This window comes from Microtus pennsylvanicus, chromosome 11, assembly GCF_037038515.1.
Source record: "Microtus pennsylvanicus isolate mMicPen1 chromosome 11, mMicPen1.hap1, whole genome shotgun sequence".
Classification (NCBI taxonomy): Eukaryota; Metazoa; Chordata; class Mammalia; order Rodentia; family Cricetidae; genus Microtus; species Microtus pennsylvanicus.
The window spans coordinates 44497042-44521063 of NC_134589.1; the positions used below are offsets into that span (position 1 = coordinate 44497042).

Genomic DNA, 24022 nt, shown 5'->3' on the forward strand with positions numbered 1-24022 from the left:
ATGAGGAAGAAAAAACCAGGAAGGAAAAGAATGAAAGTGGAGGGAGTCAATGATGAGCGGGAACTGAGTGATACACACACCCTGAGCACAGGCTGAGTCCTAAGGAGCACAGAAAGAGCAAATGACCGCGGGAGAGCAGACAGAGGGCCGCTCTGCCCTTTGCACACTCCAGGCCTCACAGCAGTTTTATGACAGCGTCAGCCGTGTTGAGATAAGGAAAACAAGGACATACGCTGGAAATTTCATGATACTAAATTTATTCCATTTGAAATTAGATCCGGACTTCTTTAGTCCTAAGACATTAAGGAGAGGGACAATGAAATCAGGAGATAATTACAACCTCACGTGCTCCCTGGCAACCCAGGAATGTCATCCTATGGTGTTCTCTACTTTGATCTTCTTGGTTTTTTTCTTTTTTTTTTCTTGGCTAATGCATTGATTTGGAAAACCCCAATGTCAGTTAGTCTCCTATCTAGAAAAATAAGTCAGATAGTAAATGGCTACCAATCTATTAGGAATAAATCACAATTAATTAACATATTCTTAAGGAGAGGGCTTAAATAGAATCTTCATTTTAAAACCTCTTACATAAAATAGCTCCATAAGTAGCTTGAATTAGTCCTAACAACCACTGTTCAGTAATTAATGAAATGCTTCTTCATAACCTCTGACAATTGGACCCCAGGGGATTTAAAAGCAGCAATAAATACAGATGTTGATACACAAACTGAGGTGGTCCTGATGCAGAACTCTTCATGTGTCAGGTGGGGGCTCAACTTTCTCATCTGAAATGAAGCAAGAAATTAATTCGAACCACGATTGTAGGAATAAGGGAAAAAAAATCAAAACAAAGTCCATCCTCTCAGGCGGAACGCCTTGGTTTGTTCCCCACTGCCCACTTGCCACGTGCCAACACGAGGTAACAGCAGGGAGGATGGGGCCAAGTGCCCTGGCCTTGCTGTGTGAACAGAGGGCAGCAGTGACTCCTACCTGGACAAGCTCCCTCAGTTGCTTGTGTGGCAATGCAGTTGCGCAAGCCTTGGCCAAACCTGCTTAGAGAGTAGGCAGAAAGCCCCAAGGTGTTCCTGCCCTAGGCAACCTTCCCAACCCTTCCTCTAAAGTGGGGGTAGGTTTCTCCCACCGTCTGTTCTCCTCTGAACCCCTCCATCTTCCTGCACCCCCAGTCTCTGGAGAAGGTGAACCTACTGCCCCACCATCCCCCACTCCCACCCCCCCACTCCCACTTCCCACCCTGCCCCCCATCCCCCACTCTCACCCCCCACCCTGCCAGAGTACTTACAGAGCTGTCTCTGAATTCTTGTTTTTCTCTTTCACGCAGAGCTACAAGGCAAGCACAGGTTTGTGAGTTTGCATCCTTTTCTAAGGTCAGGAGTGAGCATTTTGAATGTATCGTCACGGCAATGGGTGCTGCAGATAGATTTTAATGAATGATTTTATTGATCTTAATCAGAATGTTTCTAAAGTTCACAGTTAGGTTTTCATTTCATTTCATTATATTAAAAAAATCTTTGTGTATGTGTGTGTGTGTGTGTGTGTACACATACATGGTGGAGAAATATCATGCCATAGTGCATATATGGAGGACAGAAGACAACCTGTAGGTTTCTGTTCCTCATGTGGGCTCTGGGAATTAATCTCAGATAGTCAGGCTTGGCCGCAAGTACCCTTACTTGCTAAACCATCTTTCTTATTCTCTCTCTCTCTCTCTCCTTCCCTTCCTCCCTCCTTCCCTCCCTCTTTCTCTTTTCCTCCTCCCTCTCTTCTTCCCTCCCTCCCTCCCTCCCTTTCTTTCTTTGGAAAAATGTTTTGGATTGGAATAGAGGGTGGGGCAAATTTCTCTTGGGAAACATTGTTGCCCTGAATCAGATCTAGTTACTGTTGAATGAAGAATGACTTGCTGACTGATGGATTCAGCCTAGGGCATTCTGTCTCTCTTTAAAGGTTTTCTGCCACATATGTGCCCTCTTTGGCTCTGAGTGATCTGCATGGCATTAACCTAAGCACACACATATATTCTGAACCACAGTAAACAGCAATGCCAACCGATGGACGGCTCAAACTCCAGCCCACAGGTACAGAGCATGTGGCTGTATTCATGAGCAGAGAATGCAGGCATCTGTTCCTCCCCGGGTTTATTTATTGTACCAGGGGCACCATAGCAACAATGAAAGGGGAAGTTATTGATTGGGGCTTTTCTGCTTCCTACCTCTCCAGCACTGGGAAGACAGGTGTGCACTGCGGCACTGGGCAGGAGAAATTTAAAAGGAAGAGAAACCAACTCCAAAACCCCCGCCCGTGATACCATAGGCATTTCCACCCCAGCTTTGTCCACATGTACTTCTCTTCTTGTTAAGCTCCACACAGGATAGATGCTGGAGCCTTGCGCATGTGCTTCACAGTCTCTGCTAGAGCCTTGTGCATGTGCGTCACAGTCTCTGCTAGAGCCATAGCCCTGGCCTCTTAGATGAATTTTCACCCCAGTAACTTAGAATACTTAGGTACCTTCATTATTCTTTTTCTCCTAGCAAGCAGCCCAAAACCCAAAGTCAGGAAGACCACGACACAAGCAGCAATGATTGCCTCTATTGGGACGGCTGGAACTTTGTCTGTTGGGAAAGCAAACACAGGGAAGAACAGCCAACTTCTAACTTACGTGTTTGTAATAGGAACATGGTCCCTTATATTTGCACACACCACTCTTTTAATTAAATCTTTGCAACAACCCCAAATGATGAGGAATAGGGGTCTTTGACAGGTTAGATTACTCACCCAAAATGTCAGAATTAACAAATGGGGGCTCATAATGGGAGATTATGAGCCCCCTCCTTTGTGAAGGGAGTTTCTGAAATGTGAGTACCCCACCCCGAGTGGCCGTCCAGTCCATTTTGTGCTTTCTTTATTTTCCTTTATTTATTTTTGCCACAGAAAGCAGAAGCAAATTGAAGTCAAGACCTTTTCAAAAGCACAAAGGTTTTTAGGAGGACTCTCAGAAGAAGACAGAGGGAAGGAGGCTGGGAGAGCAAGAAGGCAGAAAGGGCTCCCTAGGCTAAGACAGACGGGAGACATGGCCGGGCCCAAGGAGCAGTGTGCACAGTGGTCCCATCTGTCCAAACTGTGCTAGTGCCCTAGGCAGACAAGACACATAGAGAGTGGCTGCTTGGTGTCTGTCAGGAAGTAGAATTTCAGGCATCAGCCTTCCCACCCTTAGCAAAGATTTCCACAGTTCTCTAAATGACGAGGAAGGACAGTGAAGGGGCTGCGGCAGCCATGACAGCTTGGAGACAAAACTCACTAGAACGTTACGTTTACTTATTTGTGTTACACTCCGTCACTTGTGTGTAGATGTGTGGGGTTCGGAGGATGACTTGTGGGAGGTAGCTCTCTCCCTCTACCATGTGGGAAGCAGGGGCAGAAGTCAGGTTGGCAGGCTTGGCAGTGGGTACCCACTGAGCTATCGTACTGGCCCAACCAATTATCTTTTAAATATTTTCTTCCAATTATATCCAGTTCCTGCTCCGAATAATTGCAGAGGGGAGCTGGGGGGGATGGATTAAATATTCCTCATTTTTTTTGTGTGTGTGGGAATACTAGGGCTAGAACCCAGGGCCTAACACATGCTAAGCAGAAATTCTTTCTACCACTGAGCTATACCCTAAGCTCCAGAGTGTCCTTCACTTCTGCCCACTCCTAGCTCTTCCCCCAAAATTATTCTCATGTAGGTGTGGGTAGGGTCAACCCTCTGTAGAGGGTGGCCTGAAGAGCCTTCTAGAAAACCCCAGCTGTGTATTAATTAACTCTGGGATACACTGCAGTCTTTACCTTACTGGAGACCTCCACTTGCACATCAAGGAAGGCTATCATATTGGGACAGAGAGGAAGGGAAGACCGGGTGACTAGGAGAAGAAATCAGGGTGCTGTCGTAGATAGGAAATATCTTTCACCAAACTGAAAGCTGTGAAGCCACATGTCACAACTTTCCTTCCACAAACCAAGCTGAAATAAACCGGCTGACCTACTGGCTCCCCTTGCACTTCAAGTTTCTGTTGAAAGTGACTCTGACACAGGCATCTAACTGCCTGAACTCCTCCCTTTGTCCTGTTTTGGTGGTCCTCTCCCTCGGACCATTCTGGTAAAATAGTTTTTAACACGTGGGCTGACTCTTGTGCTGGTGAAGGGCTTCAAGCCATTCCCAGCGCCTCGCGGTGCTTTAGAAACCGCCCCCACGGAGCAGGGGCGAGCCTGTGGGGGATCAGGCACCAAGCCCCAGGGAGCAACAGGAGCAGAGCACATGCGCTCTAGAAGGTGAACGGGCAGCCTGGGAAGTAACGAAGCGAAAAAAGAAATAAGAAAACAAGCTGGTTTGGCAGACCTCCATCCGAAACAAGTTTCTGCCCACCTAAAAGGCAATTTGCTGATTGCCACAGAAGCCGTGTGATGTTTTGTTTTTTTTTTTTTTTAAAAAAAACATGGTCATAGAGCAATTATGCTTTCTTCCTAACCAAGAGGGATGCTATAATCACTCAGTCTGCGAGTGTGGTCTTATAGTTAATTAGAATAGTAGCACATGTGGCTCACTGTACCATGTTTTTGTAAAGGTTCTGGGTAAAGTCTAAAAAAAGTCACAAGCGTCAAGGTGGTGTCCCTTCCATTGCTTCTGCCCTTTGGACACAGGCTCTTTGGTAGAGTTTTGTTGTAGTTGTTGGTTTTAATCACATAGCCCTGAGGCAGACTGTTTTTCTCTGCAGGACAAATTACTGAAAAACCCAGTAACCACAGTGATGGGGCCGTCAACCAGTAGCCACTCCCCCTCCTCATTGGCCACTGACTGACTTTGTATCCTTGGCTCCCTAGTGTGGGGAGGAAAGAAACTACTGATGTCTGGTGACATCAGTCCGTTCAAGCAGGATTTGGCAAGGAGGTTGGTTTGTTTCCTGGGAAATGGCAAGGTTGGCAATGAATAGGTACAGTGGAGAATGTTCTAGCAGGATGCAGGAGCCTCAGCTTGTTTCCCTGCTCCCTGAATACCCGCCCAAGAGCAAATGTGCACGAAGGAATGGTGTACATTTGTGGCATTGGGCTTTTCAATTTCCTTTTTGTCTGTGCTAGAAGCCCAAGGAGACTCATGCCTACAGGGCACGCATATGCATTCAGGCAAACACTCATACATGTAAAGCAAAATGAAATCTTTCAAAAGGGAATAAAATACCAGGAGAACACTTCAAATCTCACTGGTTCTCCGTGATCACAGGGGGATGAGCTTGAGCGAAGAGAACACAATGCTGAGGGAGAAGGCTCTGTGATTTACCTTGTTTTCCCACCCACTCCCTCTGCTGATCAGGTAACAGGACAGAAGTCAAGAATTACGAGTGGGCCGGGCGATGGTGGCGCACGCTTTTAAACCCAGCACTCGGGAGGCAGAGGCAGATGGATCTCTGTGAGTTCGAGACCAGCCTGGTCTACAAGAGCTAGTTCCAGGACAGGCTCCAAAACTACAGAGAAACCCTGTCTCGAAAAAAAAAAAAATAATAATTACGAGTGGTTTCAAAGATCTTTTCTTAAAAAAATCTTATCAATATTTTTCTTTTGTGCATTTGTGAATTATCTTCTGTTACAGGCTGTGACTCAAATGGCTAGTTCCTACACATCGATGCTGAAGGGAAGTTGAGGAAGTTTCTTCAACAAAGTCACACCAGAATTGCTTTCTACCTTGGTCCCAGAATCTCTGCTCAAAAGTCAGAGGTCTATATGGAGTGAGCATATTCTTCTATATTAAAAACTTTTTTTTGATAAGGTCTCACTGTATAACCCTGGCTGTCCTGGAACTCGCTTTGTAGACCAGGCTGGTCCTGAACTCACAGAGATCTGCCTGCCTCTGCCTCCCAAGTTGTTGGCATTAAAGGTGTGCACCACCACACCAGGCTTAGATTTTTTTCTATTTAGAGCAAATACTCTACCTCTGAGCTATCCCAGCCCTTCTCAGTGTCCAGAATCAAACTCAAGACCCCCTGCACACAAGGAAAACACCACAGAGCTACAGCCCCAGCCTCTAGCCCTTTTTACTTTTTTATTCTGAACATGATCTCACTAAGTTACCAAGGCAGGACTTAAACTCACAACTTTCCTTCCCTAGCCTTCTGTATAGCTGACATTATAGGTTGTGGTACTAAACCTGACTCAGACTAGAATTCCTAAGGAAAATTGTCCTGGATGGGGATAATTTTCCAATGAAAATCTTAGCTACAAAGCATAATGGTCACCACCAGTGATTAGCCCTGATAATATTTTTTTTTTTGATTTTTCGAGACAGGGTTTCTCTGTAGCTTTTTGGTTCCTGTCCTGGAATTAGCTCTTGTAGACCAGGCTGGCCTCGAACTCCCAGAGATCCGCCTGCCTCTGCCTCCCGAGTGCTGGGATTAAAGGCGTGCGCCACCACCGCCCGGCTAGCCCTGATAATATTTACCAAGCCCATCTTCTGACTTATGCATCATGCTGAGCAATTACTTAAGAAGAATTACCTGTAACGACCAGGTGGAAGTCCATGGTCTCCACTTTGAGAGTTGAGCTAGCAATACAGCTGTAGGTTCCATTGTCGGATTTCTTGACTTTGGTGATTGACAACTGAAAAGACTCACTTGTCTCTTGGATTTGGTGACGGCCTTTCTCTAAAACCAGGACGTTGTTGTCTTTACGCCACTCCATTTGAGCTTGGGGGTTGGATTTCACGTTGCAAACCAAGCTTACGTCGCTGTCTTCTTCTACGGTTTGGAAGTTATCTCCGCTTAGAAGAGGAGGGACTGTAAGACTCAAGCATTCAAGATTAGTTAGAAGTGAACAGTAGTTAGTTCACGGTCAACAATTCAAGATCTCCTTTCCATCTTTCTCGGAGTATATTCACCCCATAGACAAAAATGTGTGGAGTGCTAAGCACACAGGCAGTAACCAGGGACATGAAAGTAAATGACGAACATTCAGGTCTAACTTCATAAGACTTGGAGGCTATAAAGATAGACCATGAGGGGCTGGAGAGGAGCTCAGTGGTTTAGAGTACTAGCTGCTCTTCCAGAGGTCCCAGGTTCAATTTCTGTGGCTCCCAGGGCAGCTCGCAACTGCCTCTAACTCCAGTTCCAGGCATCTAACGGCTTCTTCTGGCTTCTGTGGGTACTAGGCACATACAGTACACAGACATGCATGCAGGTAAAATATTCACACACATATAGTAATAAAATAAAATGATTTAAATGTAAAGATTTTTCCTAAAAAAAGATTATGCCTAAAGCTGTATAAGATAAGGAACATAATATATATAATAATAGCTGGGCATGGTCGCACACACCTTTAGTCCCAGCACTTGGGAGGTAGAAACAGGCAGGTCTCTATAAGTTTTAGACCAGCCTGGTCTACATAGCAAATTTCAGGTTGGCCAGGGCAACATAGTGGAACCCTTTTTCAAAAACAGTCCTTGCTCTCTGAGCGTATTATACTAATCCAATTTGTACAAGGGTTGGCTAAAACAGCACAACACTAAAAACAAGCAGGGTAGCTAGCTCCAATTCCATACATGCCCTCTGTTGTGACTCTGAGACAGATACTCAACTGTTAAAGTTTCCGTCTCCTCTTTTAAAAAAACAGAAACAAGGGCTGGGATGCTGATCCCATTCTGCACTGTGAAGATTAATTGCGACAATGCCTGTGAAGAAGCCGGTAGCATGCTGACCACTATTACGAATGTGGTGGCTGTTTGGAAAGCTTTTCACACCCTCAGGTTTTGTATTTTGTCTGACTACATTTGCCTGGGCCACAAATTTGCATCGGCCCAGTGGCCCTCTACAAAGAAGGTCCTGCCTCAGGAAGTCTTCTAAGTGTGGTAAATTTTGCCTCTATGGGAGCTTAATAAATCCCCATGCCTCTCCTCTTACATCCTCCACAGGGAGAGCAGTTGTAACTGGGGATAGTCGGACACATTCATCTTCATCAATGATTCCAATCCTCCCCTTCCCCCACGTCCAGGAGGAGAAATGACCAAGCCATGTTTCCCTTCTCATCTACGCCCCTTGTGTTTATTGGCAGATGTTCCGGAAACTAATAAACAGCTAGAGTGGGCAGTAAGGAAGGAGGGAAACCTGGAGAAGGTGGGAAAAGGAGCTTGTCTCATCTGCACCCTGAATAATTAGACCCTGAGTGGGCTGTGTTATTAATAACTTTCGCAGAAGAATGACATTTTGTGAATTCTGTATCCATTTCCAACAAGGGTGGTGTGTGGTGTTCAGACACACAGGAAGCTGCTGGAATAGAGAACAGGATGGCCAAGCACAACAGTTCTATTTGTGGAGACATCCTATTAACCATTCCTTTAAACCATCTAACGTTAATAAAAGTTTAAACAAGTCCTCTATTAAGGGACACTGGCCCTTTAAGAAAAATCAAAATAAATAAAATAAAAATCAAATAAAGCTAAAACCTTCTCTTTGACTTGCAGCCTAGTCACTTCCTGAATCCCTACTGCTTTTGTTATTGTTGCTGTTTTTGAGATAAGTTCTTTCCATGTAGCCCAGGCTGGCCTTTAACTGACAAGCATCCTGCCTCAGGCTTCACACCAGGGCCAGCATTATGTAGCCTTGTACCACGGGGCCCTGTTGCTGATACAAATACCCAAATAGAAACATAATTATAAGGCATGGGCAGACATCTCACAGAGAAAAAACATGAATAGTCGTTACATGCACGAAAGGGTGAATATCCTCATTTTTAGTTGAATAAGCCAGGTACAGTGGCTGACTTTGAAAGACTGAGATAGACCAACCAGTTGAGCTCATAAATCTGAAGCTAGCCTGGGCAACATGGTGAGATGAGAGACACACGTGTGGGAGGGTGGGTGTAGAATGCTCAGTGTTACTGGCAGATACTTGGTGCTCCCGAGGATGGGAAAATTGAGGCATTCTGATGTTTCATATGGGGACATGAATTGAACAGTGTAGCCAAATCAAGATTGGGACTTCAGTTGTCACTTAACAAAATGCAGACGCCCAAGACTGTCAGCTTCTTTTCCCTCCACTCACAAGTAACATTCAGCACCACGGAGACCGACACTGTCTGATCGCTCTGCAGCTTGCAGGTAAAGCGAACTCCATCGTCATCTGCTCTGATGGGAGAGACACAGACAGAGCTGCTGTTGATTTTATTTCCAGTTTTCAGATCTACTATTCCATCTCCTCGGTACCAGAGAAGTTCTTCATCGCTGGTGTGGTTTTGAACTGCGCATTCCAGAGAGGCTTCAACACCAGATGGGGTGTCCAGGACATAGTTCTCAGTTCTGCCATTTACAGCTATAACAGAACCTGAGGATATAGGGGGAACAAATGATTAAGGTAGGCAAATGTCTAACCTAGATGTCCACCAGCAGAGGACTGGTTAAATGAATTATGTTGCATCAGTGCAATAAAATATACCGTCAACAATGAATAGCTATTATATCAATTGACGTGATTTTACAAGGAGTTAGATATAATGCTTTTTGTTTGGTTGTTTGTTTGTTTGGTTGATGAGTTGTTCTCAAACTGAAGATCCTCCTGCCTCAGCTTGCCAAGTGCTAGTATTCCTGTGTGAGAGCATGGCATAATGTATTATTAGCTAAAGTGAGAAAATGGTAAAAAAAAATTATGGCCACCAAATTTTGCTGCACATTGAAACCACCTAGCGACCTTTTATCTTCTAATGCTAGGCTCCTGGCCGTCTGATGGCTTGACAGGAGTACAACCTGGTTATTGGGCTATTTAAAAGTTTCCTGGGTGGTTCAAATGCACAGTGAAGTTTGACAACCACCAAGTTAAAAACAGTGTGTACAAAACAATTCCAGAATGAGCTGATAGAAAAAAAATGGGGTTCTCATTAAGAAAAGCCTTGGGATGGGCTGGAGAGATGGCTCAGTGGTTAAGAGCATTGCCTACTCTTCCAAAGGTCCTGAGTTCAATTCCCGGCAACCACATGGTGGCTCACAACCATCTGTAAAGAGGTCTGGTGCCCTCTTCCGGACTGCAGGCATACACACAGACAGACTATTGTATACATAATAAATAAATAAATAAATATTAAAAAAAAAAGAAAAGCCTTGGGAAAATACCATGCATTTATATAGACTAGAGCTGGTAAATATAGGTAAGATGTAGAGAATGACCAGGTTGATGCGTTTGTTTTGATGGGGGGAGGGTAGAGTAGGAAAGCAAGAACTTGAAAAAGACTAGCAAAATGGAAAATTACCACAAACTTCAAAATTGAATATGTAGCCGGGCAGTAGTGGCGCATGCCTTTAATCCCAGTACTCGGGAGGCAGAGGCAGGCGGATCTCTGTGAGTTCGAGGCCAGCCTGATCTAGAAGAGCTAGTTCCAGGACAGGAACCAAAAAGCTACAGAGAAACTCTGTCTCGAAAATAAAAAAAAAATTGAATATGTATATGGACAAAAACTGACTTAAAATACCTGTTTTGTTAAGTGATAGGAATATGGATGAATCTATTCTTGTATGTCTCATGTTTTAAATTTGGACAGTAGAGTAAAATTTAAAAATGTTTAAATGATTATGATTCACGAGTTAGACAAGATTTTGTGGGGTGTAAAATGTCTTTTGTCGTTTGAGGGTTTTTTTTTGTTTGTTTTTGTTTTTTGTTTTGTTTGGGTTTTTGGTTTTTTGAAACACAGTTTTTCTGTGTAACAGCCCTAGCTGTCCTGGAACTAGCTCTTGTAGACCAGGCTCAAACTCACTGAGATCCACCTGCCTCTGACTCCCAAGTGCTGGGACTAAGAGCATGTGCCACAACTGCTTGGCTGTTGTTTGTTTTTGGAGGCAGGGTCTCACCATATGCCCCTTGTTGCTTTGGAATTTGCTTTGTAGACCAGGCTGGCCTCAAAGTCACAGAGATCCCCCTGCCTCTGTCTTCTGAATGCTGGGATTAAAAGCATTCACTCCCATGCCCCACAGGTTTTTTTTTGGGGGGGGTTGCCTTTTTGCTCTGATTTTTAATAAGTTTTTTCTCATTACATTGTAACATACTCCTGAGTTTCCATTTTTATTTTCCTGGTTCAGAAGCAGATAACAAAAGATGGAGCTTTGGCTGCTGCTAGGCTGTCCTCCCAAATGTTTGCACAGCCTCTAACTTGAATGTAAGTGTGCCAGTGCCTGCAACTGTACATACTCATGCAAAGGCCGGAGGACTCCAGGGGACACCCTCTATCTCGGCACCTTATTGCCTTGAGGCAGAGCCTTCCACTTCAGCTCTGCTGGCCAGTGAGTTCTCAGTGTCCACCAGTGTCCACGCCCCAGTGCTGGGGCTACACAAACACAGAGCCTTGCCAGCTTTTACAATGCATGCTGAAGATGCCCATGCTGAAGATGCCCATGCTGAAGATGCCAGCTAAGCCAGCAGCCCAGCCCCCTCGTCTTGTTTTCTGGTGTTTCCCATGGAACCCGGAGCCTTTACGCTAATTAAACATTCACTTTACTACCAAACTACAGCTACAGCCTTTGGCCTAATTTGTTTTACCATGAATAAGTATTTTAAAATGTGAGGGAGGCCTTAAGGACTCTTTAAGGCCGATATTGTCCTGTAGCTGACGTGTTCAAATAAACAGAGGATTACCTCTCTTGAAACTGGTACCTGAATATTAAAATTCGAGAAAATTCTGACTACAGCTCTAGAGACAACAACACACTTCATTCTCTTAGACAATCAGAGCCATAAAACGGTGTTATTCCCCCCCCACACACACACTTTTTAAAATGTTTTCTGACTCCTATACTGTGAACCATTCATTGTATTGGGTAACCATTCCAAATAGGTACGTAAGGCTGTTTCCAATGTCCATAAATCATTATTTTTTTAACCTAAAAAGAGGTCATAGAGAATATTAACTTACTTGTCCTCCCCCGTGGCAAAGATACAATCACTAGGAGAAGGTTGCATGCTTGCAGTGGCCCCATGATCTTCCACACCATCCTTAATGAATGCAGGCTGGGTCTCCTGGAGGCAAAGAATGCAGTTGCTTCTGTACTTTGATCTACAATGAGTTTATGAACTTTCTTCCTATTAGACTTTTAAAAAAGTCCCAAGTGAGTCACCCCAGCTGTAACTGTACACTCCTTCTAGTTTTCAATTAAACACGTCTGCTGATTAAGTTCTTTTAATTTTTAAGACTTTTTTTAAATGACAACAAAAAGAAAACTACAATGATATAGACTAGTATCAGGTAGTCTTGAAGAGGGGGAACATGTCTTTCCTGGAAACAATGAGAAAACAGTCTCTAACAGAGAGAAATGAATTCTGCAGTCTCAGGTGTCCGAAATGAGCAAAACCACTCTCCTTTGAAAGTCTAACTTGGATCATACTTGGAAAGCTGTTCTCCACTCAGAGAAAATCTTTATTTTATGAATTTGGGAATCTTGCCAGCATGTATGCCTGCACCACTTGTGAGCCTGGTATTGAAGGAGGTGAGGAAAATAATGTTGAGTCCCCTGGACTCAGAGCTGCATACGGTTGTTAGCTGCAGTGTGGGTGCTGAGAATTGAACCCAGACCCTCTGCATTAGCAGCAAGTGCTCTTGACCATCATGGAGAGTTCTTGAGACTGTTACAGATACAAAGGTGTCTCCTTGTAGCAAATATGGCCTCTTGTCTTAATATTCCTTCCCCTGGTCACATGTAGTCTATAAAGGCTAGATAATCAAAGCCTTCCTTTTCCCTTCTGCTCCATCCTTCTGAGATATTTCAGGTCTGTCTGGGAAAAACATGTATACACGGTTTCCCTTAGAGCTAGGGACAAGGAGTATGGTAGAGTACCTGCCTCAAGTATGCAAAGTCCTGGGTTCGATGCCCAGAACTGCGGGCAGATGGACAGATAAAAAGAAAAAGGGTACTGTTGTGCTTATGTCAGAAACACATCTGGAATGACTTCTAGACTAAGTGACGTCTAAACACATCACATACATTTGTTCAATCACAGCTGAGCCCTATGACTTCCTATTTGTTTTGTTACTGAAACAGACTTTCTTTCTTTCTTTCTTTTCTTTCTCTTTCTCCTTTTTTATTTCCTTTATTTTTTCTTTCTTTCTTCCTCCCTCCATCCCCTCTCGTTCTTTTTCCCTTCCTTCCTTCCTTCCTCCCTCCCTTCCTTTTTTCCTAAAGATGGGGCTTCTCTTTGTAGCCCTGGGTGTCCTGGAACTCCCTCTGTAGATCAGGCTGTCCTTGAACTCACAGAGATGCACTTGACTCTGCCTCCCGAGTGCTGGGAATAAAGGTGTGTGCCACCACCCCACAATGCTGAGCCAGAGTCTTTGTAGATAGCCCAAACTGACTATACAAAAATTTATGATGCTCTTAGCTCAGCCTTCTAAACACTGGGATTACAGGTGTGTGCCACCATACTCAGCAACAACCAACCTGTTGATGCAATGACACAATTTGCCGAATACATTTGCCCAACATCAGTAAATGTTATGGTCAGTATTCAAACCCAAGACTGCCAAGGCTACATTCACAACCACTCTTCTGCCTAAATAAATATTCTTCCCCTTCAAAAGATGCTTCTTGTCTCTTCCAGTCCTTTGTCCCTCCGCCAGCCTTAGGGACTTGGTATTTTGTCCCCTTACCATCAATATTAATTCTCAAGAGCAGGAATATATCTCTGACTAATTTGGGGTTCTTTCACTTTTCCCTTGCTCTAGTCCTGTCCCAACAGGAGCAAGAGTGCTTCCCACCAGACAGGGAGGCCCCTACCAACCTTAAGATGCAGTTTCTACTAAACTGAAAAATTTGTCATTGAAATCTTCTTGCCCAGTATCTCTGGGCAAGTGACAGTATCTCTGTCACTCTATAAGACTGATGACCTCAGCCAGGCAGTGGTGGCGCACGCCTTTAATCCTAGCACTTGGGAGGCAGAGGCAGGCGGATTTCTGTGAGTTTGAGGTCAGCCTGGTCTACAAGAGCTAGTTCCAGGATAGGCTCCAAAGCTACAAAGAAACCCTGTTTCAAAAAACAAACAACAACAACAACAACAAAAATAAAAGAGTGATGACCTCAGCACCAGCGAAATGATGGCTCAGCAGAGAAAAATGCTTGCTATGCAAAACTGACATCCTGAGTTTGATCCCATGTAAGAGAACAAACTTCCAAAAGTTGTCCTCTGACCTCCGCATGTGTGCCGTAGCCTGCATGAGCCCACTCCCCTCCACACTAATAATAAATACAATAAAAAGAGTGATGATTAGCCGGCTGGTGGTAGCGCACGCCTTTAATCCCAGCATTCCGGAGGCAGAGGCAGGTGGATCTTTGTGAGTTTGAGGCCAGCCTGGTCTACAGAGTAAGTTCCAAAATAGCCAGGGCTGTTACACAGAGAAACCTGTCGCAAAAAAACCAAAATAAATAAGTTAATTAAATTAAAAAGTGATAATTTCAGAATCTGATCACTAGTGGAGTTTTCTTAGCAGCTCAGTGAGAGAACACTGCCATAGCCTGCAAGATGCTCCAGCTTCAATCTCTAGCACACCAAGGAAACAAGGAGGGTTAGGAAAAAGATGATAAAACAGTACCTTTTTTCAAGCACACCCTGCTATAGGTCCTGAATAAATAAATACTCAAAGGCGGTGGTGGTGCACACCTTTAATCCCAGCACACGGGAGGCAGAGGCAGGTAGAGTTCTGTGAGTTTGAGGCCAGCCTGGTCTACAGAGAGTTCCAGGACAGCCAGGGCTACACAGAGAAACCCAGTCTTGAAAAAGCAAGCAAGCAACCAACCAACCAACCAACCAAACAAACAAACACAAAACCATCAAGAGTGTGAGGCTTCACCCTACTCTGTGAGGGGGATGAACACAAAATACCAATATCTCAAAGTCAAGCCCCCTCACTGGACTTCACTTTCCATAAAAGACAAGCATGTCACTCACCTACTGAGCTCCGAGCAGCTGACCTCCTCAGCTGACTCTTCCTCTGCCCAGGAACCCTGAATTATTTCCCTGTTATGAACCTTTATAATGCTTGGATTTGAACACTTTATGACAGCGGTGTCAAGTAACAGAGATAAATTGGGTGCAAAGTCTGTTTCCCTTTCTGGATTCTTTGAGAAGACAGTAATTGGGAATGGCATCTTCACAAGATCTCAGCTTTTCTGTGTACCTAGGTTACTAGGTGGGGCCGGATATTACTAACAGGGGTGTATTGCTCAAGGGAAGCCTGAACTTGTGCAGAACCCTACAGCCCATCTCACCTCACACTGTCACTCTCGACTGAGATGGCAGAGCCTGACGATCTGATACCTGGAGAGCTGTGACAGGACACGTCTAAGGAGAGGTTTGGCTTTCACAATCGTCCTAACACTCGGAGAGTTCACATAACTTAATTCTGGAAAATTTTTAATCATCAGTAACCTGAGCCCAGTGCTGGAGCTGTGCCAAGCAACCAGAGACGGTTTTAGCACCTCGAGGCTCTCTCTGGATGGAGGAGCCATTGCATGAGACATCAAGAATGAGCTAAACTGATTTTATTCATGAAAATACTCAAGTTGGATTCAAGAAGTGGCTCAGCGGGTGTTACTTGCTGTGTAAGCGTGAAATCCTGAATACAGCTCTCCAGAGCCCACGTAAGAGCCTGACTTAGTAGCTGTAACCCAGCACTCCTGCAGGGAGATGGGAGGTTGAGATGAGGGGAAGAGACCAAAGAATTCCAGAAAGGCCCCTGCCTCAAACAAGGTGGAAGATGGGGACCAACACCCAAGGCTGTCCTCTGACTTCCGTATGTGCATGGACGCTCATGCACGTGCATGCACACAGCCCCACCCCCATACACTCATCTTTTATGGTAGTATTACTAATGGATATTTTATCTGCCAAGTACTATTGTTCCTATTCACTAAAAAATAGAAGGATGTTTATGATTATCCATAACCCCTTTCTCTGTTGCTGGGAATCAAACCCAGAGTTTTATATATGCTGGGCAAGCACTCTACCACTGAGGTACACCCTCAACTCTCCTCGTCTTTGTTTAGTGGTCATTTGTTTATTATTTTTAGGCAGGGTCTCACATAGCCTAAGCTGGCTTTGAACTCACTATGTAGCTGTGGTTACTGCACTCCTGTTTCTCCTGGCCCTACTCCAAATGTTAGGATTACAGGTGCATTCCACCGCACTTGGCTCTTTCCACGGATTTTAACACATTGGGTAACCACACCAGAGACCTATTTCTTACTGACTGTGTGACTCTGAAAAGGTATCTAACCCCTAGGAGCCTTTTGTTCCTGATGAACACAATAGAATTACTATCAGCACCCTCCCTGTAGAGTCACTATGAGGATTGAGTGAAATGGAGCATGCAAAGCTGCTGTACAGTAGCCTCTTCATAAGCTGTAATTATTATTGTTATGAAGATAGGCTGGGCATGGCCCAGCCTTGCTCCAGCATTGTTCAAGCAAGGATCATCATCGAGAATTGCTCCTGAGGGCTGGGTACAACCCTCTCACCCCAAGCAGGCGTGGAGTCTGTTCTCATTGGAAACAAGAGCAAGTGTGTTCTACTATTATTATCTAAAGATGGTTTTCAGCAGTGCTGGAGAGGTGGTTAGGCTAGGAGTGCTTGTTGTTCTTGCAGAGGACCTGAGTTTGGTTTCAAGCACCCATGTCAGGCTGCTAACAATTGTCTTTAACACTAGCTCCAAGGAATCTGATGCCTTCTCCTGCCCCCAACAGGCACCTGCACACACCCACATAGAGGCCTAAATAACACTTAAAAAACCATTTTTATTTTTTGGTTTTTCGAGACAGGGTTTCTCTGTGGCTTTGGAACCTGTCCTGGAACTAGCTCTCTAGACCAGGCTGGTCTCGAACTCACAGAGATCCGCCTACCTCTGCCTCCCGAGTGCTGGGATTAAAGGCGTGCGCCACCACCGCCCAGCTACAAACCATTTTTTTAATGATTTATTTATTCTTATTCTATGTGCATTGGTGTTTTGGCTGCATGTATGTCTGTGTAAGGGTGTCAGATCCCCTAGAACTGGAGTTATAGACAGTTGCAAGTTACCATATGGGTGCTGGGAATTGAACCTGGCTCCTCTGGAAGAGCAGTCAGTGCTCTTAACCTCTGAGCTATCTCTCCAGCTCAATATAAATAACTTTTAAAGAGTGACTTTTTGCAAAGGTCTAATGCCTTTGGGTTTGGGATCTTAGGATAAAATAAAGCTTTGAGAGCAAATAGTTCATCTAACAACCATCCCAGGAGGCATCATAAGTAAGACGGGGAGAGAAGAGAACTCCAGCGGCCATGCTAGTGTGCAAATGACTACCGCGGAGCCTTCAACGAGCTCTGTGTGACACAGCCCACAGTCAGTTCAGGCAGGGCAAGGAGCCTGGGCCACTATCCATTAGTGTCTTTCCATCTTTGGTTGGGGGGCAATGACTCCCCAGCACTTCCAGCCTGCCTGGTGAACCAGCTTAAAGACACACAGGAAGTTACTCGCTCTCTGGAAACTGTTTGTGGGTAACTTCTATGTAGGCCATGAGGACATGGGTAGGGCACTATCAACAATTTCTATACCCAGATATTAGATAATATTAGGAAACAATAGTTGATTATTCATAGGGGTGATAATGGTGTTGCGGTAACATAGGAAGCATGCCCTAATTCTCAAGCGATGCCTGCAAACCATGTAGGGGTTAAGCGTCATGACAATTGCAGCTATCAAATGAATCAGCAGAAACAGGGCTGGGGACCTGGCTCAGTGGGAGAGTGTGCTTTGGGTGCGCTCTTCAGCAATACAAACAGCAAAATAACAGAATGAAACGCAGTAAAAGTTAGCTGACATTTACTGAATCCACCTAGGGTTATACAGATTACCCTTTTAACGGCTATCCTTTTAACTTCTGTGTATGCCTGACAGTTTTAATATGAAAATGTTGAAGCAGTGTATTAAGCAAGTATTTATTGAGTAGCTATTGTATACTAAGTATCTGAAATACCAGTTCCATCCAAGCCAATTATGGTGGCTTTATCCTGAAAGGTGTCTTCTCAAGTCCCTCTACTGCCCTCTATGAAAGACTGTTGAAGTAACTCTACAAGACTCCAATATCTCCTGGGGCGCTGGGGCGGGGGAGGAGCGGGCTGCTCAGGTGACAACTCTCCCAACTCCAAGGTCGAAATGGCTCTAGTCATTCTAGAGAAACTAATAAGGAAGTTGGTGAACCCTGTAGAGGGCCTTCAGCCGATGAGGGATTCCCAACAAGAAAATGGTAGTGTGGCGGTGTCCAGTTTGGAGAATCGGGGAAGTGATGTGACTGCCCAAAGTCATCTAAGCCCCTGGACCAGTCCCCGTCCTAGAACCAGGGAAAAGGAAAATTATCTTCCTGCTAACAATTGAGTCCAGCAGTTAGCCTAAGCCTAAGCATATGGCTGCCCTGGACTGTTAGAGTTCAGGGCTTGGGGAGCGCAAGCAGCAGATCCTCTTTTGTATGCGGAGGATCCTGGATTTCATCGCAAGCCCTGAAAACATAGTTTAGTGCACCGCAGCTTTCACAAGTCGCTCGGTCCCAGAGGAGAGATAGTCTTAGTTTGAAAGTTCTAAGAATAGTGACCCATCTGCTCCACATTCCCCAGACACAGGCCTTTCTGGAAAGGTGCCAGAGAAGAAGTAAAGGACCAGGAAGTCGTGGCTTTCTCATTAAGGTGAGTATTATGGGGTTGGGGTGGGCAGAAGTGTGGCTTATCACTAGAAAGTATGCACTTAGCACAATCCTCAGCGATACACACACACAAACACTCACACACTTACACAGACACATATATTCCCTACATACATAAACACTCTCTCACACATTTATATACCCCAGGCACACACACATATATGCCCCCATACACACATAAACACACACATACACACATGCACACATACACACATACACATACGTGTCCCCCACACCTTCCACCCACATATTACACCCACACTCATACATACACACTCACTCAGGAACATCTCTAGGCACTTTTCCTTCGTCAGCTCTGAAGAGACGCGGGAGTCTTACTTGAACAAGCCTCTCAGGTATCTCTGACACAGTGGCTTTTGAATCTCTTGAGAGCCATGAACTATAGAACGAGGTCTAGACCAGTGTGATAAAATGAAAACCCTTACCAAAGAGGAGGATCTGGTACAGCCTCCGCCACGTGGCAGCCACTCAAAGACATGAGCAAGAGGAAGGGTCGGCAGGATGTTCATTCTGGAACCAATTAGAGGTGAGTTGGTGCCCTGCCATGGCATGGATGATAGATTCAGGGCTATGCTGTAGGTCCACAGCAACAGGGTCACAGGTCAAGAGGGTTGCCTAGACAAGTCCATGGGGATGTCACTGACTACTGTAGCGTGACAGAGAAGCAAGGAATCTGGCAGTCACACTCTAGTGACCAGAGAGCAGCTTTTGGACCAACACAGGGATCCAGTGTGTTACCCTTTCTACCCAGAATCCAACAGGGCCCACTAAACTGCTTTAAGTTAGTCACAGGAGTGATGTACATCTATGAGCCCTGCTACCTGAGGCTGAGGCCAGCCTGGAGGACATGGTGAGTTCAAGGCCAGTTTAGGCAAGTTAGCAAAGTTCTGTCTGAAAATGAAAATAAAGGGCTGGGCATGCAGGTCAGTGGTAGAGGACCTGCCTAGCCAGGCCCTGCTTCAGGCCCCTGTAGTAAAAAAAAAAAAGTCATATGACCTCCAGAATTTCTAGCTTAAGCAACTCTCCATTCCCTGTCATTAGGACTCCTCATCATAAAAACTATAGCCCTTGAATCAAGGCCTGAATTGCCACAGAGCTGTCGTTCAGTGGGATTAGAGAAAAAGCTTAGTCGTTGGGAGGCCCTTGGTTCAGGCCCTAAGACCAATAACCAACAATAACAATGCAGAGGTGGCTGGAGAGATGGCTCAGAGGAATAGAGCACTGGCTGCTCTTCCAGAGGTCCTGAGTTCAATTCCCAGCAACCACATGGTACCTCACAACCATCTGTAATAAGACTGGTGTCCTCTTCTGTACTGCAGGAGACATGAAGGAAGAAACCTATATACATAATAAATAAAAATCTTAAAAAAAAAACAATGCAGAAAACGAGGACTTGAGGCTCAGATTCCGTGTCCAGCACCCACATGGTGGCTTACAATGGTCTGCAACTCCAGTTCTAATGGGTCCAGTGCCCTCTTTCGGCCTCTGTCGCACCAGGCATGTACATGGTGCACAAACATAAGTGGAGGAAAAACATTCAAACACATAAAATAAAAAATAAATAAATCAATAAGAAAAAAAAAAGACCGGGCTGGAGAGATGGCTCAGAGGTTAAGAGCATTGCCTGCTCTTCCAAAGGTCCTGAGTTCAATTCCCAGCAACAACATGGTGGCTCACAACCATCTGTAATGGGTTCTGGTGCCCTCTTCTGGCCTACAGGCATACACACAGACAGAATATTGTATACATAATAAATAAACAAATATTAAAAAAACATTTAAAAAAAAGGAAAAAAAAAAGACCAAAGAAACCATGTGTACGGTTTCCAGATCTAGCCAGTGAAAAATACAGAACACACCCCACTGAATTTAAATTTTAGGTAAATAATACTTTTAAAATACAGGTATGTCCAGTATAATGATTAATGTGCTATTTCACAAGGTCAACACTTGGTATACACTAATACTTTAAAAAAAAAATCATTGTTTCTCTGAAATACAAATATAGTTAAGTTTCTTATCCTGCATCAGGCAACTTTACATCAGTTTAACCTTCACCTTTTTTTAAAAAAAAATTGCTACTATTTTGTACTTTATGTGTACGGGTATTTTGTCTGCATGGACGTCTAGGCACCACATGCATACAGTGCCCAAGGAGGCCAGAAGAGGGTGATAGATCCCTGGAGTTGGAACTACCCACAGCTACAAGCCACCATATGAGTTCTGTGTACAGAACCCAGATCCTCTGGAAGAGCAGCCAGTGCTCTTGACTGCGAAGCCATCTCTCCAGGCCCTCTTCACTTGTTTTTTGAGACCCAGTTGCATGTAACTCAGGTTGACCTCTTTCTCACTATGTAACCAAGAATCACTGTGAACTCCCTTTAAAAATATATGGAACGGTTCACAAATTCGCAAGTCATCCTTGCGCAGGTGCCAGGCTAATCTTCTCTGTATTGTTCCGGGTTTTGTACATACGCTGCTGAGGTGAGCACAGTGTCAACTTCTGATCCTCCTGCCTCAGGCTCCTACGTGTTGGGATCACAGGTGTGGGCTGCCACACCTGGGTTATGCCCGGCTGGGGATCAAACCCAGGGTTAGGCAAGTGTTTGAGGGACTGGGCCCCGCCCTCAGCTCCTCCCTTGTCTTTTGAGAGAGAGAGAGAGAGAGAGAGAGAGAGAGAGAGAGAGAGAGCGCTCTGTACATATTTCTCAGATGTATTTAATTTTTCTTTAATTAAAAAAATTACATTTATTTTTCTTAGGGAATGGCATGCATGTGCCATGGCTCACATGCGAAGGTGAAACGATTTCTCCTTGTACCATGTGTAGCTGGGGATTGAACTCGGGTCTTGAGGCTTGGTAGCAAGTACCTTAATATGCTGAGCCGTCTCGTTGTTTCCTAGCGTGACTTCTCGAACTACTACAAACGAGTTTAGAGAGCTGGGAAAACTGCCAGGCCTGTAGGTTGTGTGTACACGTGTGAAGGTTTGTGTGAGGGAGTCTGCGTGTATGTGTGTACAGTTTCCTGGGAGATGCTCTCTCATCCTGGGCTGAACAGACTTAGACGTCACCTTACCCTCCACAGCCTACCTATACTAAAATCCAAACTCAGTCTCCCCCATCGGTCCTATCCCTTTCTTCCTTCTTCTCCCTCTATACATTTTGGATCCAAAGGAAGGACTGAGAAGTGATTTTTATCGAAGACCAATCACTTGCTGACCCTCTCCTTCTAACGCATGCTCTTTCAACCCATCTTTGCCTCCTTTTAGAAGGTGCCCATGATGATTACCGTTTCATTCGTAAGGATACTAAGCTTAGTGGGCTTTGGGTTAAAGATGATAAAACTAAGACGGTGCAGCGGCTGTGGCTCAGTGGCAGGGAGCTCGCCTAGCATGCATAAGGTCCTTGGTTTTATCGGCGATATAAAACCAAAACCAAAACAAGACCAACAAACAACGATACTAGAAACCCAGAAACCCAACTGCAAATGTTCCCACGATGCATGTCCCCTAAAATAGATAACATAGTAGTAACCACGCCAGTCTCCTTTTAATCATCTCTCTCTCTCTTTGATATGTGTGTGTGTCTGCGCACACGCGCGCATGCACAGATAGAAGCTGGGTTTTAATACCAGACGTCTTTCTCTATCATTCTTCACCTGTTTGTTTTGTTTTGTTTTTTTTAAGATAAGGTCTCCCTCTGTAGCCACAACTAGCCTAGAACTCACTGTGTAAACCAGGCTGACCTCAAACTCAGAGATCCTCTTGTCTCGTCCCAACCCCCAACTCCCTGTGCTGGGATCAAATGTGTACATCACTACGCCAAGCTTCACGCTATTGCTGTTAAACAGCATTTCTTGCTGAATCTGGAGCTCACAATCACTAGCTAGACAAGCTAGTCAAAGAGTCCCCAGAGATGCCTGCCTCCCACCCTTTGAGTGACAGGCGCATTCTTCACCCCTGGTTTTGACCTGGGTACTGGGGGTCTAAACTTAGGTCCTCACACTTGTACATCAAGCGCTTTACCCACTGAAGCATCTCCCGGCCTTTATCTTATCTTTGACAGAGGATCTTACTGCGCAACTCAGGCTGGCCTCCAACTCAAAACCTGCTTTGGCCACCAGCAACACTCTTCCTCCACTGGAGGGCGGGCACTGGTAAGAGCCATAGTACACCGGTGACCTTTGCGACTGACCACTAGAGGTCACTTCTCACCCACGTTGGTTCTTCCTCACAGGTCTCTCGCACTGGCCGGACTGGTCTAGTCGGCTCAAAGAGGGGAGGGGTGGAGTGGGAAAGAAGATGGGGGAGGGGACTGGGGATTTCGGGAGAGGAGGCTAGAACACAGAAGGAGCAATGCAGAATAAAAGGAGGGAACAATGTCTTCTAGTATCAGTCTTGAGAGAAATGGAAAGAGCATTCTAAGACTTCCTTATCCAAAGGGGGAGAGGAAGAAGAGGTGGGGCGGCACCTCCTGCTGAGCTAGTCCCCACCTGTAATCAGTCTCCTTCCCAGAACTGCCTCGTGGAAGTGGGTGGAGCTCCGGCCCAGGGCCCTGAGCACTAGTCGCTGAATATTTGTAATTTTGTACTCTTTTGTTTAAAGGGGCCTCTCCACATAAGCATCAAGCCCCACAGGACCTGGCTTTTAGCCCCACTGGCTCCAGTACAGAGGATTTAAAGAGAGAGAGAAAAGAGGCCAGGAGTTCCAAAGGAAAGCACCCGTCTCAAGACTAACAAGGGAGGGTTCCCTGTTGGGGTAGGAGGGTTCATTCAAGGGCCAAAGACCCCGGGTGATGAACTCCCGCCGCCGGCAGTCAGAGGTGAAGGGGTCCTTCCTCCTGCTGGTCTAAAGGTTCCTGTGGCTGGTAGTAGTTTGCCTGAATCTTAACAGACAAGTCTACAGCATCCTGTTAGCTGCTTTCTGAATAAACAGTGGTCTTGCCAACCATTGTGTCGATTTTGGAAAGGGGGGAAAAAAAAACCAACACCGAAAGGACAGTCCCAGAATTCCTGTGCTGTGAACTTTGCAAAGAGACAAATGACAGGGTAGCAGGAAACCACCTGCTCACAGTTCCTGAATACCTGCTTTATCAGTTCTTGGTTAGCCGCCTCTCACCTTTCCCCACACATGAGGATATAAACAGCCCCAAATCCCACCCTCCCAGAAGTGGATTTGAAACCTGAGTTCACTGGCTGCCCTGCCAGTAATCTCCTTTGGCAAAACTTGTCATTTTAGAATTTGGTATACTGTGTTGTGGGCAAATGGCCCTGG

At 45.2% G+C, this 24022-nt stretch overlaps 1 protein-coding gene and 1 non-coding gene across 6 annotated transcripts; both read right to left on the reverse strand.

Moving 5' to 3' along the window:
* Positions 1 to 246: 246 nt before the first annotated feature.
* Tmigd1 (transmembrane and immunoglobulin domain containing 1) lies at positions 247 to 23133 on the reverse strand. Of its 5 annotated transcripts, XM_075942323.1 has the most exons (9): positions 22964 to 23133; positions 19177 to 19290; positions 11929 to 12032; positions 9078 to 9356; positions 6537 to 6815; positions 2524 to 2627; positions 1301 to 1341; positions 991 to 1049; positions 247 to 785 (listed from the first exon to the last, which is right to left on the reverse strand). In XM_075942323.1, exons 2-9 carry the CDS (start codon positions 19227 to 19229, stop codon positions 754 to 756), a joined length of 951 nt encoding a protein of 316 aa, XP_075798438.1. In that variant the 5' UTR covers positions 19230 to 19290; positions 22964 to 23133; the 3' UTR covers positions 247 to 753. The 5 variants fall into 5 exon arrangements, with proteins under 5 accessions (XP_075798438.1, XP_075798440.1, XP_075798442.1 ...); XM_075942325.1 differs by lacking the exon at positions 19177 to 19290 and having other exon boundaries at positions 22964 to 23132; XM_075942327.1 differs by lacking the exon at positions 991 to 1049 and having other exon boundaries at positions 247 to 472; positions 22964 to 23132.
* LOC142832001 (U6 spliceosomal RNA) lies at positions 21136 to 21242 on the reverse strand. The gene has a single exon (XR_012907100.1). It is a non-coding gene; the product is annotated as a U6 spliceosomal RNA (small nuclear RNA).
* Positions 23134 to 24022: the final 889 nt, after the last annotated feature.